At 33.8% G+C, this 14,580-nt stretch overlaps 1 protein-coding gene across 2 annotated transcripts; it reads left to right on the forward strand.

Moving 5' to 3' along the window:
- Positions 1–8,417: 8,417 nt before the first annotated feature.
- Positions 8,418–12,558, forward strand: LOC114393236 (floral homeotic protein APETALA 2-like). 2 transcript variants are annotated; one of them, XM_028354509.1, is made up of 10 exons: positions 8,418–9,468; positions 9,652–9,677; positions 9,920–9,950; positions 10,112–10,199; positions 10,366–10,511; positions 10,638–10,682; positions 10,849–10,937; positions 11,044–11,213; positions 11,343–11,564; positions 11,914–12,558. In XM_028354509.1, exons 1-10 carry the CDS (start codon positions 8,885–8,887, stop codon positions 12,109–12,111), a joined length of 1,599 nt encoding a protein of 532 aa, XP_028210310.1. In that variant the 5' UTR covers positions 8,418–8,884; the 3' UTR covers positions 12,112–12,558. The 2 variants fall into 2 exon arrangements, with proteins under 2 accessions (XP_028210310.1, XP_028210311.1); XM_028354510.1 differs by having other exon boundaries at positions 8,419–9,468; positions 11,047–11,213.
- The last annotated feature ends 2,022 nt before the right edge of the window (positions 12,559–14,580 follow it).

Below are 14,580 nucleotides of genomic sequence, written 5' to 3' on the forward strand. Positions count from 1 at the left end.
TTAAGGCATTGCTAGATATGCCGCTATCACTGTCGGACTATACACGTGAGCTCGCTTAGAGGTAAGGGGTAAGGGATGAGTTTATTGCAATTGGGGTTTAAATGCACATGTGTAGAGATCCTTAGAGGATTAAATTGAGTTTTATTTTGAGATGTTTATTGAATTATAATTTTCTTTGACAATTATAAATACGATATTGTTGTGTTTGATAGACCAATTGATGTCTTGATGTGAATTGATTGATAAACTTGAGTGCTCTTGGTGTTTTTATGTTTTTGACTTATGATTTTGATTCATTGATTTTAATATGATTGTGTGGAATAGTTTGAGGGATTTTACTCCCCATGTTGTGAGTGTAACATTCCATTTTTCATAAGCCAATTTAAAAAGAATTTTTATTTTTAAATAAATAGAGTTTTAGAAAAAATGATCAGGTTTTTATAAATAAATAAACAATGAGAAATAATGATTTGAAAGAAAAAAAAAAGGACATTTGATTTATTCATTTGATAGGGAATAAAATAGAGTTCTTTTTTATAAAATATTAAAAACAAATAAATAGAGTAATAATAAGTTGTGCGTACACTAGGTATAAATAGCGATGTTAGGTCAGTTTTTTGACTAACGATGCCTCTTCTTTCCCTCATTTTCGTTTTTTCCCTTCTCCTCTCAAAACTCTTTCTTTTTCCCGCAGTCCACCAAACCTGTCTCAGAAAAATGACGATCTCAGACTCATTCACCGTGAGATCGTCGTGAAATTTGAGCACCATGTTTGCAACCCAATTACGAGCATTTTCGCCGTTGGGGATTTCGATATCATGTTTGAGCTGAGAGAAATACCTTTCGCATCGTAACCTTTTCCTTTCCCGCAGAAACCCAAAACGGTCTCAGTAAAACTACGATCTCAGTTTCGTTAACCGTTGGATTTTCGTGAAATTTTGATATGTGGTTCATGATGCAGTTTCGCACAACTTAACCGTTGGGATTTGTGAGATAATGTTTACGAAGAGAGACAAAGGAATCGCACCAAGACAGTACAAGTGGAGGCTTCAATCCCTTATCTGTCTCTCTGACGTTTGAGAACTCTATCGGAGCGGTTAGAGGAAAAAACTGGAAGAATCTCAGGAAACCGTTAGAGATGCTACTATCGCGGTCTGAAGACACGTGAATCCGCTCAGAGGTAAGGGATGAGTTATTCACAATTGGGGATTAGTGAGAACATGTGTAGGGATCCTTAGAGATATCAATTGGAATGGGTTTTGGGGTGTTTTTACAATTTTTATTTTATCCTTATAATTATTGCAGTGAATTATATATGTTTGAGGAATCAGTTGATGTCCCAATGAGAAATTACTGTGAAATTGATATATTCTTGTGTTGAGTGTGAACCCCTTAGAAAAATTAAACTCCGTAAATTATATTTTAAATAATATTATTCAATGACTTATTTTATAAAAATTATTATCTTGTTCTAATTTTTCTACGACAATGATCAACATGTTATGTGTATATAATTATTGTAATACTAGAATAATAAATTAAAGAAAATTATAAGGTTAATGCCTAGTGGTAATTTCTTTTGATGTAATATTAAATTAATTGTTATAGAAATTCTTTAATTAAAAACAATGTAGTTTAATTTACTATATATATATATATATATATATATACACACATATACATATATATGTTTTGTATCATGCAAATATTATTATTGTGTGATGTGTATATGAGTTATAAGGTGTAATAAGTTATTATAATGGTATTATGATATTATTGTGAAGATTGAGTAATACAAAGTTGAATGTGTCAATTTGTGAGATACATGTAAAACTGAAATGGTTGATGCAATATTATGAGATGCTAAATTGTGGGCATGATATTTGATTGTGAATAAGTGTGTGTGTTTGACACTTGATGTGACAATAATTATATTGTGAGCTATGAATTATACAATAACCCGACCAGTGTTATCTTGAGAAAAGCGTTGATGTGCAGTGTTTAAGAGAAAGTATAGGTTTCCTATTCAGGAACCAGTGTTAAATTGTAGCGTAATGTGTTAAACGTGTTTGAAACACAAGTGTGAGGCCGTAAGTATTGTATAATTCATGAGCAGTGCTTATAAATGAAATATGTGATGAATTATGGAATAATATGTTGCCTTGAGATTATAATATTGTTATTGAGATTGAGTAAAAGTGTAAAGTAAAACAAGTGTTGAATTGTGAGATACGTGAAAACATGTGATGGTGGATTGTGACATTATGAGATGTGAAATTGTGAATAAGTTCTGGTTGTGAATAAATGAGTGATTAACTCTTGATGTGACATTATTTATGTTGTAAGTTGTGAATTGTACAATAACCCGACCAGTGTTATCTTGAGAAAAGTGTAAATGCGCAGTGTTAAAGAGAAAGTGTAGGTTTCCTATTTAGGAACCAGTGTTAAAGAGAAAGTGTAGGTTTCCTATTTAGGAACCAATGTTAAATTGTAGCGCAATATGTTGTACGTGTTTAAAACACAAGTGTGAGGTCATGGGTATTGTATAATTCACGAGCAGTGTCTGTGTGCTAAAAAGATTTTAGGGGTTGGACCTGAATCGGGAGGGAGAGGCCCTGACGGACTCTTCTGAGTGTAGGCCTTGGGGGTCACCGGGTTTGAGTGCTCCTTTAAGCCTATGCTGATCTCATATGGTTGGAGCATTCTCGCAAAACATTGTGACCCTGATTGGTCTCCCTATGATCTTACTTAGTGAGAGTGACCTGACAAACCCATTGTGTGGTGTGTCTTGTTATGTACTCCTAAGTGCCCCAGGGTGGTTTTTCACTGACATGGTACCACATTGCATATAGGCTTGAGTCTTAGCATAAATGCCTCATGCGCTTGCTAATTGTTTATTATGAAATTGATGTATTATTATGTCTTGATCAGAGCGTGTGATTCTTGTGTAATGTGATTGATGATTGAAAAGTATGATTGATGGATGAAAAGTGAACTTTGAATGACAAAGTGGTGGAATTACGTGAATTACATGTAAGTTTTATTTGGTTTATATGATATGTATATATAGTTTTCTTGTTTCTTTATTAGTTAGGAATGTGATAACTCACTCCCTATGTGTCGTTTGTGTTTGGATCCTATGATGATCTTGAACCTTGTGTTTGGGGGAGCAGATGACTAGGTGAATTGCTTTAAGGAACCTTGTGCTGAAGGACGTCGAGACACAACGCTCTGATAGGATGTGGCATTGGGGTATAGGGTTTTATATTAATTGTATGAAGTCTTAGACGGTCTTGTTTGAACCGAGATGACTTTATTATTTATTTGGACAAGTTTGAATATGATGTAGAAGAAACTGAATGTGAGCCTTTTATCCCTTTGAAAGGTTTGTATTTAAAAATGTTAAAAAAAATACTTTTAATTAATTTTTGAATTTTTATTCCTTTGTTAGTATATATGTGAGGGGTAGAGGGTGTCACAGTGAGAAAAATTTTGTATAAATTGTTATATTGAGATCATGAAATTTTGATTGAAAATGTAAGTGATAAATTGAATATGTGATAAATTGTGAGATACATGTGTATTGAGATACTATTGAGTTGTGAGCTATGAAATGTACAATGTTAACAGATTGGCAAGTTTACCAATTTTATCACAAGTAGTAAACATTAAAATGGAAGATTGAGTGTCGAGTCCACGGGGACTTTGTTTGTACTTGTGTTGGTAAATACCCAATTTATAAGCAATAGAAGAAGTAGAAGAGGAAAGAAATTGTAAGTGTGAAATTTGAGGGTAAAAGGCAAAAGAAAAAGATAACAAGAAAATTAAACAATAACTTAAATGCAAAAAATGAGTTCAGAATGTGATAATGTTGGGGCCTAGCATGCCTAACTACCCTTGATGCAATATTAATGTTTTTCTCTATTAACTGTTTTCCCAATTTTCACCCACATATACTAATATGCTTTCTCTTAATCCCTCATGATGAAGAGCCTAACTTATGTATTCTCTCTCCCAAATTCCTTTGCAAAGATGGAATCATAAACATCATTAAGTATAAAGATGTATGCAGAGGCACAACAAAGTCACTCTATCCCTAGCAATGCAATGTTGAGATGCATTTTCCCAGTTCTTTAGACATTATCATTTTCCAATGAATAATCCCTAAAAACAAATGCATGGATGGTCAAACCACACAATAACAATGAAAAGCAAAAAATGAACAATAGAAATTGAAATTGCATTAATAGATAAGAAGAACAGTTACATTACAAGGGGTTTTGGCAGCTAGGCTCCAACAACTGAGGGGGTTTAGCCTCTCATAACCATGAGAGACTTTACACTTCAGAGGCTAATGAAAGAAAGGGTTGGATTAATAGTAATAAGAAAAGGGAGAATGGCTAAAAGAGAGAGGGTTTCCCCTAAGGGATAGGCTCAGGCTTTGGATAGCTCTAAGACTCGGTGTGTCTTTTTCTTCTGCTTCCTCCTCCTTATATAGACACTAGGTAGCTTACTTTTCATGTTGACTTCGCGCTTTGCGCGGGCTTTCGCTCTAAGCGCGCCTTTGGGCTTCGTCGTGGGCTTTTCTGTGTGCTAAGCCTGAGTTGCGCGTTAAGCGCGGGCACGCACTAAGCCTGAGTGGCACGCTAAGCGAGCGGTCCACTTCTTTAATTTTTCTTCAAGGCCTTTTTTGCAGTTTTTGCATCAACTTTTCCTCTAAAGCACTTGAAATCTTCTTCTTTTGAATTCTGCTAATAAAAAGTAGCAAAGATGTTAATTTCTTCATTATTTATTAAAAACAATAATAAAGTAAAGAAATTACACTCACTTATTAATCAAAATTGACTATCAAATTAGCTTATATTTCGCAGTTATCATGCAATCACACAATTGTAAGACCTTTTAAAGGCGACAAGTTTTTGCGCGACGAGTATTGTGATGAGATCCACTGTGGGAACCTGAAGAGTTGAATCACTTTGAGGCGCGACGAGTTAAAGTGATTTTGAAAACAATTGAGTAGTTGTGTGTATTGCATAGTTCATAGGTAAAGCCTATGTGTGTGTTATGTATATATTAATATTGTGTAATGCGTATATGATTCATGATGTGTGATTAACATGTTGCTTTGGAATTATACCATTGTGATTGAGATTGAGTGTATGTGATAAATTGAGTATGTATTGAATTGTAATATACATGTGTATTGAGATGTTGTGTGCATTGAGTTATTAGCTATGAACTATACAATCACACGACTGTAAGACCTTTTAAGGGCGACAAGTTAATGTGCGACGAGTATTGTGATGGGAACCATTGTGGAGACCCAACGAGTTTAGTCACAAGCGCGACGAGATAAAATCATTTTGAGAACAATTGAGGAGTTATGTGTTTTGTAAAGTTCATAGATAGAGTTTGTGTGCTAAAATATTTTCTGGGTTGGACCTGAATCAGGAAGGAGAGGCCTTGACGGACTCTTCAGAGTCTAGGCCTTGGGATTTACCCCCAATTTGAGTGCTCATTTAAACATGTGTCGATCCCACATGGTTGGAGCATTCTCACAAAACAATGTGACCCTGATTGGTCTCCCTATAATTTTACCTAGTGAGAGTGACCTAACTTACCAGTGTGTGGTCTATCTTGTCATGTACTCTTAAGCGCCTGACGAGTTTTTTCACTGACATGGTATCACATTGCACATAGGATTGAGTCTTAGTATATCTGTTGCATAACACTTGTGTATTTTTCGATATTAATTGGTTGAGTAATATTGTGTTTGATCCTTGAGTACGTGAATGATGTGAAAATGAATGAGATGTGTTGTATTGAGATGTGATGTTACGCGACAAGTGGTGGAATGACATGAGTTATGTTTAAGTAAGTTGTATTTTATATATATATATATATATATATATATATATATATATATATATATATATATATATATCTATCTGTTTTCTCTCTATTAGCTAGGAATGTGATAACTCACTCTCTGTGTGTTATTTGTGTTTGAATCCTGTGATGATCTCAAACCTTGTGTTCGTGGGAGCAGATGATTAGGTGGATGGCTACGGAGAACCTCATGCTAGAGGATGCTGGAACACAATGCTCTGATAGGATGTGACATTGGAGCATAGGTTTCTATATTAATTGCATGAAGTCTTGAACGAATTTGTTTTTAGCTGAGATGATTTTATTATTTATTAGACAAGTTCTATTATGATGTTAGAAAAATGAATGTGAGCCTTTTACCCTTTGAAATATTTTTACTTAAATGTGTTTTAAAATTGTGGATTAATTTTGTATTCCTATTCCTTTTATTTTTAGTACATATATGTGTGGGGTACAGGGTGTCACATTGAATCTAGTGATATATGAACATTCTCCTACTTAATTAGTGAACTTTTAATTTCTGATGTTTGGAGAGTACTTACTCCCCGTTTAGTTTATATATAATCTTCTTTTGAGCTTAGACTCAATTGAAATAAAAATTGTTTTAAATGTGTACTTTAACTTCTAAGTTTCTTTCCAAAGAATATCTATGAGGCTCTATATGAGTTAAACCTTCTATGCTCATGATTTTACAATAAAAGTTATAAATATATACTTATATTATTTTCTTTTTTATTTTATTTCACTTTATCTTCTTCTTCTTTTTTACTATATTACTTATTAGGTATATTGGTTTGTTTCTTTATCTTTATATTTTTCACTTTATTCTCTTTCATTTTTCACCTCATTCTATCCCATCTTGACCTTTTAAGGTAATTGTTATAAATGAGATAATAGATAAAAAAAAAGAGATGGGTTGAGAAAAAATGAAAAGTGTATTCTCCGAGTGTTATATTGAAAGGTACATGTGTCAATCTTTTTTCATGCTATAACTCTTTATGCTACTAGTGCCTGAGACCAATGAACTGTGTATCCTTTCGTATCTTCGATTGTCTCTGAGCTGAGATTCACATATATTTAGCGTCTTTGCGCCACAACACTTGAGGCTTAGGGATTGTGTATCCTTTAATATCCTCTAATCGTCATTGAGTCAAGCTTCGCATATATTTAACATTTTTGCGTCACAACACTTGAGGTTGAAAGACTATGTGTCCTAGAGTTCTTTTTGGATTGGTCTACTTCATACTGATTGACTTAGATGTTGAATGATCCAATTTAAATATGATGTTATTATATAACTCATACTAGACCTAAAAGCAAGATAGATTACACTATTGGGTTCTTGATAAACAACCTCAAATCCTAGAAAACCTATTTTGGAACAAAAAGAAAAAAAAATACCAGAAAAAAATGAATTTTAAATTTGAGAGAATTATACTTTACAATTTATTTTGTTTTGTTAGAAGGGAAAAGAAAGATTAATCTGGGGGGAGGGCGGGGGGTAACACGCGCAGTTTGAGGAGAGTGAGGTAGTAGTGTGTAAGAAAGGGTCATAAATACAAGGTACAGCGTACTGAGCGTAGGAAGGGCATTGGTCGCTTGGAGAACGAAAGAGGCAAAGGTGGCCCTCTTCCCGTACTCTTGGATTGGACTTTTCTGGAAAGAGTTTCCTTTTACTACTATTATTCTCATTTCCTTTTCTGATGCCAAAACCCATCACAAACTCAAACTCTTTGCACAATGTGCTCCTCTAGACTCACAAATACAATAAAATCAAACAATTATTTAATATTCCAAGGAGTTTCTTCCCCAAAATACCCTCCTCCACCACCCCTAATTACTTTCCTTTTTTGTCCTCCCCACATGGTAAAACGTAGTCATAATCCTTAAAAGATAAAAACGCTTGGAGGTGCTTTGCTTATCGAAATGATTAACGATTAGAATTTAGAGGCTAACAATAACAAAAGCTAATTTTTGAGTAATTTATCTTTCTTTAGGACTCCTACCGCTGTCTATTTCCATTACTGGGTAATTAGGCGCCAGAAAGACGAGGGAGAAAGACAACCCCGGGATGCTTTTCGATTTGGTTAACGTGGGAAAGTTGTTTAAGAAAGAGATGGTTCCTTCTTCCCCTATTTTCCCAACTCGTATTTAACTCTCTGACCCCCTCTCTAATAAAGAAAGAGAAAAAAAAACAGTAAAAAAATAAAATAAAAATAAAGGACGAGTCACAAAAATAAAAATACCACAGATAAAGTTATTGATTTGAGTAATATTAAATTTAATTTTTTTTAAATGAAATTTTCATTTCAAATCTTGTAAATTGAAAAAATAATTAAAAAAATCATTAAAAGTAATTAATTGATTTTTTAAATAAAATTAATTATTAATAAAATTGATGAATAGTTCATCCTAATAACTTAAAAAAAAATAAAAATAAAAACAGAAATAGAAATATTTGTTGTTTCAGTAACGCAAAAAAAAAAAAAGACAATTTTCGAGAGAGTTGAAATAATGAGTCACATTGAAAAGAAAAGAGAGAAGCAAGTGGTTAGAGAGAAAGAGAGAGAGTGTGTGTGTTAAGGAGAGGGTGAGATGCTTTCGTCTAAGCTTGCTCAAACTGGCCTCGTCTATGCTGTATTGGGCAGTTGTGGAATACAAAGATCTTTGAACATCTCCTTTACTACATTTTTGCAACACCTACCTCTTTCTCTCTCTCTCTTTCACTCGTCCTAGGTTTGATTTTTTCTTCCCTCAATTCCCAACCTCGCATCTCCCATTATTTTATTCTCAAACCACGACAACAAAAACACAACACACCCCAACACACACACACAAACACAACACAAACTTAGTTTCTCAATTTCTTCCTCTCGAGCCAACCCAAGTTAAATTGAAAACAAGAGCAAAAACTAAACAAAGGTTTGGTCTTTTGATGTGAGAGTAAGAATCAGACATCTGGGTTGGTTTGTTGCTGGGTTCGGTTAATGTTAGAATGTGGGATCTCAACGACTCACCCGATCAGAGGATTAACAAGGACGAAGGATCCGAAGAAGGGTGTTCTTCCCTCAAGACTTCCATCGATGGAGATGACATGATCAACAACAACAAAGGCAAAAGGGTTGGATCTGTTTCCAATTCGAGCTCTTCTGCAGTAGTCATCGAAGACGGATCAGAAGAAGAAGTGGACGAAGAAGAAGAAGAAGAAGAAGATGATGAAGAAGGTGGTGTTGGAAGAAGCATGAAGAAACGTAGCAGCAAGATTTTCGGGTTCTCTGTGACCCAAGATGAAGAGTCCATGGACAGTGACCACCCACCTGTGACAAGGCAATTTTTTCCGGTGGAAGATGCTGACGTAGCGGTTGCAACAGGTGGTGGAACCGGTGGAAGCTCTACTTTCCCTCGTGCTCACTGGGTGGGTGTGAAATTTTGCCAATCAGAAACACTTGGCGCTGGAAAATCATCAGTGGAGGTTTCTCAACCTATGAAGAAGAGTCGCCGAGGACCGAGGTCAAGGAGCTCTCAGTATAGAGGAGTCACCTTCTACCGAAGAACGGGTCGCTGGGAGTCTCATATATGGTTAGTACTTAATTCCCTTCCATTACATGAAAATGTAATAGATGTGTTCGGGAGAGAATACTTCATCTTGTATGCACAAGGACATGCCAACCAATAAGATGGTTATTAAAAAAAATGTGTTTTTTTTTTCTTCTCATCTCGACAATCAAAACTTGATTTTTTTTTGTTCAATTTGTGTTGCAGGGATTGTGGAAAACAAGTGTATCTAGGTAAAGTTGATTAATAACAATAATTGTATATGTGTTTGTGTGAACTGTGGCAGTTATTTTTCCTAATATTGTTTTAAGAGGCTAAAACGGTTTTTTTTTTCTTGTTTTGTGTTTTTTGTCTTGGCTGTGATGCGGTAGAGACAAGAGTGTGAGTGTGTGTGTTGTGTGTGGGTGGGGATTTTTTTTTTTTTTTTTTTGTGGTGACTGACTTGATGGTTTTTGTCTGGGTAAAATTTGTCTAGGTGGATTTGACACAGCACATGCGGCTGCTCGGTGAGCCCTTGCCCCCTCCTTTAGTATTATACCAAGCTTGTAATATTACTTTTTCCATGTCTTGAACCAAATATCAAATATTATTGTAAATCACATTTCGTTGTGGGCCGGGGAATTGTGAGTCTCAAAGAAAATTGTGTATTTTCCGTCTCTCTTTTCAGTGCTTATGATAGAGCGGCTATTAAATTCCGAGGAGTGGAGGCTGACATTAACTTCAATATTGAAGACTATGAAGATGACTTGAAGCAGGTGATCAATTTGTGGATTATGTTTTTTTTATTCGATATAAATGCATTTATCGTATTTATCTTATCTTGAACAGTCATACGTATAGGATGCACCTTATCTCCTACAGTTAGTGTTTTTTTTTTATCTTGAATTATTCTCATGATTTTGTTAAATGCAATGTTAATAGATGAGCAATCTTACCAAGGAAGAGTTCGTCCACGTGCTTCGCCGACAAAGCACTGGATTTCCGAGAGGAAGCTCCAAATATAGAGGTGTCACTTTGCACAAGTGTGGAAGATGGGAGGCTCGAATGGGCCAATTTTTAGGGAAAAAGTATGCGTTCTTATTTTCTTTTCTTTATCTCTTTTTTATTTCTTCTTAAATTTTCTATTTGTTCTTGCTATTCGAAAATTCTTTCATTTTCATGACCGAGATAGATTAATTCTTATGATTCATTAGGTACGTTTATTTGGGTCTCTTTGACACTGAGATAGAAGCTGCAAGGTAACTAGCTAACTAGTTACATATTTAGTTTTAATTTGGTCACATTGTCAATTGTCATTTTTTTTTCACCTTCCAATTTCTAGATTACCCTTCTCTAGCAAAGAATATAAACTATTACTATTATTCATCTTTAGGGTTTTCATTTTATTCCACATATTTACCATAGGGCTTATGACAAAGCCGCCATAAAATGCAATGGCAAAGAGGCTGTAACGAATTTTGATCCCAGCATCTACAACAATGAGCTCAATACCGGTAAGCAATGGACGATATATATAAAATTAAATACTTTTTCTATTAGTTCATGTTTATGCTTTAATAATTACACTCCACATATATAATTTATATGTATATGCATTAGCAGAATCCACAGGTAACGCTCCAGATCACAATCTGGATTTAAGTTTGGGCAATGCAACTTCAAAGCCTGGCAATAATCAAGCGTTGGGGAATCACGCCACAAATGCTGTAACCCATGATCAGCACCTGCCATCTGAGTCTAATTGGCGTAATGGGGGAAACAAGCCTAAGGTTCATACTTCATACACTTTATAATATAATTTATTATTATTTTTGCTTGATGGTTTGTTCATTCCTCTTAAGTTTCCTAATATTATTCTTCTTTTTTCTTTCCTGCTTACTAATTTAATTTCCATTCAGCTGGTGAATATACTCCCCAAACCATGTAATAGAAGCAACAACAAGGACTCACATGGAAGGGATGTGCACGGGGAGAGTGAAACACTGAGGATGCTAAGTCAAACCCACCTTCATTCTCCAGCCTCCAATGAAATGCAACTAAGATATGGTCCCTACAAGTCTCACGGTGGAGAGTCCCAAATGCTTCAAAATTTTGCACACATTCACCCACCAAATTTTCATGTGGGTACCCTCTTCAATTAATTTCACTTTAGCTCACATTAAATAGACATAACAAAATATAGAAACACGACCCCCCCCCCCCCCCCCCCCCCCACTATTATTACCATCATTGAAACACATTAGCATTAGAATTGTAATTCCAATTTTTTTAAGACTTGATTTGTCCATAAAGAATTAAAAAAATAGTTTTAATGTGTAAAATATAAGAAAGTAAAAAGAAATTATAGAAAGCACAATTATGTGTTGTTAATAAAAAAAACCTTTTACCCTTAGTTAAAGTGTTCATAGGACCCCTGTTGATATTTATCTTTTTTTATAATAAATATTTATATTTAATTTGTAAATGTAGTTTCCCAGCAGCAGCATTGGAGGCCGAATTGGGAGTGATCTTTCATTATCAATGACTGATCAACAACAGTGGCAAACCGGGCCTTCACATTATTTAGCAACTGCTGCAGCATCATCAAGTTTCCAACAACAGATAAGACCCTCTTCTCAAGGTTGGCTGCAGAAAAATGGGTTCCACATTCTCATGAGACCCTCATGATCCCTATTATATATAGAGAATTTTCTGCCTCGCCAAGTACTAGTTACATTCAAATAATCATTAATCTGCTCCTCAAGTAATATTATTATTATTACCCTTCAACGGTTCCACCCCAAAAAAAATTATTATTTTCTTTTCTTAGCATGTAAAAAGGATGCAGTGTTAGATTGTGCCCATGTCCAACCCAGACCCCTGCTCACACAAGACCACAACTTTACTATTGAGGTGAAAAAGAAAGGATAAAAGAAAAAGGAAAAAAAAGAAGAGAAAATCCAAATGGGGAACTTATTACTAGTCTTGGTCTAGGTCAGTCAAACTAACAAACGGACGAAATCTTTAACTAGATATTCTGGGCTCTGACTAAAATTTTATGATCTTATATAACTCTGATTTTATTGCTTTTCTACGTTTGTGGTATATTTATGACAGCACCTATTCGTTTCTTAATTTGGGATGCATTGCTATCACATACACATAATTGTTGTCAATTTGTTCCTTATTTCTCTTTGGTCTTTGGCAAAAAGAAAAAACTTTTCCAAGGAAAGATGCTAACTTTGGTTGCTTAGAAGGGCAATAATGCTGGGTTGTTTAGCTTTGACAAAAAACGTTGAGACAACAAATCTAGCCAAAGCTTAAATGAGCAAAATAATAATAATTCAAAATTATGACGAATCAGGGAATTTTAAATTTTATAAATATTGATATAGGAGTAGGGAATCAGAGATACAAAATGGGTTTATTTTCTGGTGTCTTGGAAATATCATCGGATGGTGATGAATAGTCTCAATCAACGGTGTCCTTTGAATCAGTTCTCTCGGCCAAAAGCAGTCAGACAAAGCCATTATGGCGAGAGGGACCTATCATTGTTCGTCTAAAGCTTCAAAAGGACTCTGATACATGGAGTGAGAGAGAGAAAAAAGAAGCGACCAAAAGGGTATAATGGTGAAGGGGTTTTGAGAGGGTTTAACGCTTTAACCAGCCATGTCAGTTTCCACCTTTACGACAAAGCAGAAAAGCAAGCGCATAATAGCAGTGTTAATTGTAAGGCAAATGATGCCAATGTTTTTAAGGCATTGATTAATCAAGAAACTTAAAAGGAATTTTTTTTATTGAGATATTTGTAACTTTTTTATATTTTTTTATGATTTGCATATTTAGTATTTTTTTAGTTTTTGATAAATATTAATCAGTATTCTTAGAATATTAGTTAAAGAGTTTAAATGAAAAAAATTAATTAAATACATAAAATTGTGATGTTTATAATTATTTTATATATTTTTTTATAATTTTTATATATTTTTTTAAATTTCTTAGTTAATATACTAACGCTACTAGTTAGTTAGAACATAATTTTTTTAACCAAATTTCCTAAGAATAGTGATTAACAATACCCTAATTATAAAAGCATAAACAGGTTTTTTGTTTTATCATATAATAATAGGGAGGGATGTACTTTTGTGGAGCAGAGGTTTCATTGGTTAATGGATTGGTTGGGTTCAACGATTCTAGACTTGTGAGTTTGAGAGGGAACAGCTTCTGACTCGTTAATGAATCAGACTCAATGTTTGATGATATAACTTTGTTATCTCGTAGGTTGCAAAAATAATAATACCTATTGTGTGATATTTTTGTTATGTAAAATTTATTTAAGTTGTGAAACTTATATATTGGTTTGATGAATTTGTTTCGAGACACACCAAAGAGTGCATTTAATAAAAGTGACCAATATATGAAATGAAATTCAAAAGATTGAATGCGTCACGGAAGTAAATCATTTCGATAGAAATTCATGTTTGGACAAATTTATCAAAGTACTCGTGGAGTTTAAAGGTGCTCAAGAGCAAGGTTATTTTGAATTTTAAAATATCGTTGAAGCAGTTCAAAAACATGATATGAAAACATCAAATAACATTAAATATGTGTATTTAGAAATATGATTATACACGTATCGAAATCATATAATCCGATCATTAAAATTAGAAGTAAGACTTTTGATTGTCAATTTTCGTTGAATTGAATCGTATCACTTAACTCCTTAAACACTAATAACGTCTCGCATTGAAATTGGCTACTAATATAGAAGGTCATTGTATATGTATTTATTCCCACCTTTTATGAATTCATGTTTCTTTACTTTATTACATATTTTTAAACCTTTACTTTTTTCAATATCTATTTCTTCTCAAAACTTTTAGTTTTTCAATCTATAGAAATTACTATCGAAGTATAATAATTATCAAAATTAATCTTTTAATCGAAAACACTACCATAAAAGTTACTTACAAATCATCTATAGACTATTATATGATATTGCTATAATTAAAAATGGATATCTTTATTGAAATTACTATTGTTATATGCATTAAATATTAGAGAATTCTTTGATAAGTTTAAAACTCTTGAACTTTTCTGTTTGATTAAAAAGAACTTACAATCGAAAAAAAATTGTCTTTGAAATTAATGTCATTC

Source organism: Glycine soja, chromosome 17 (genome assembly GCF_004193775.1).
Source record: "Glycine soja cultivar W05 chromosome 17, ASM419377v2, whole genome shotgun sequence".
NCBI lineage: Eukaryota > Viridiplantae > Streptophyta > Magnoliopsida > Fabales > Fabaceae > Glycine > Glycine soja.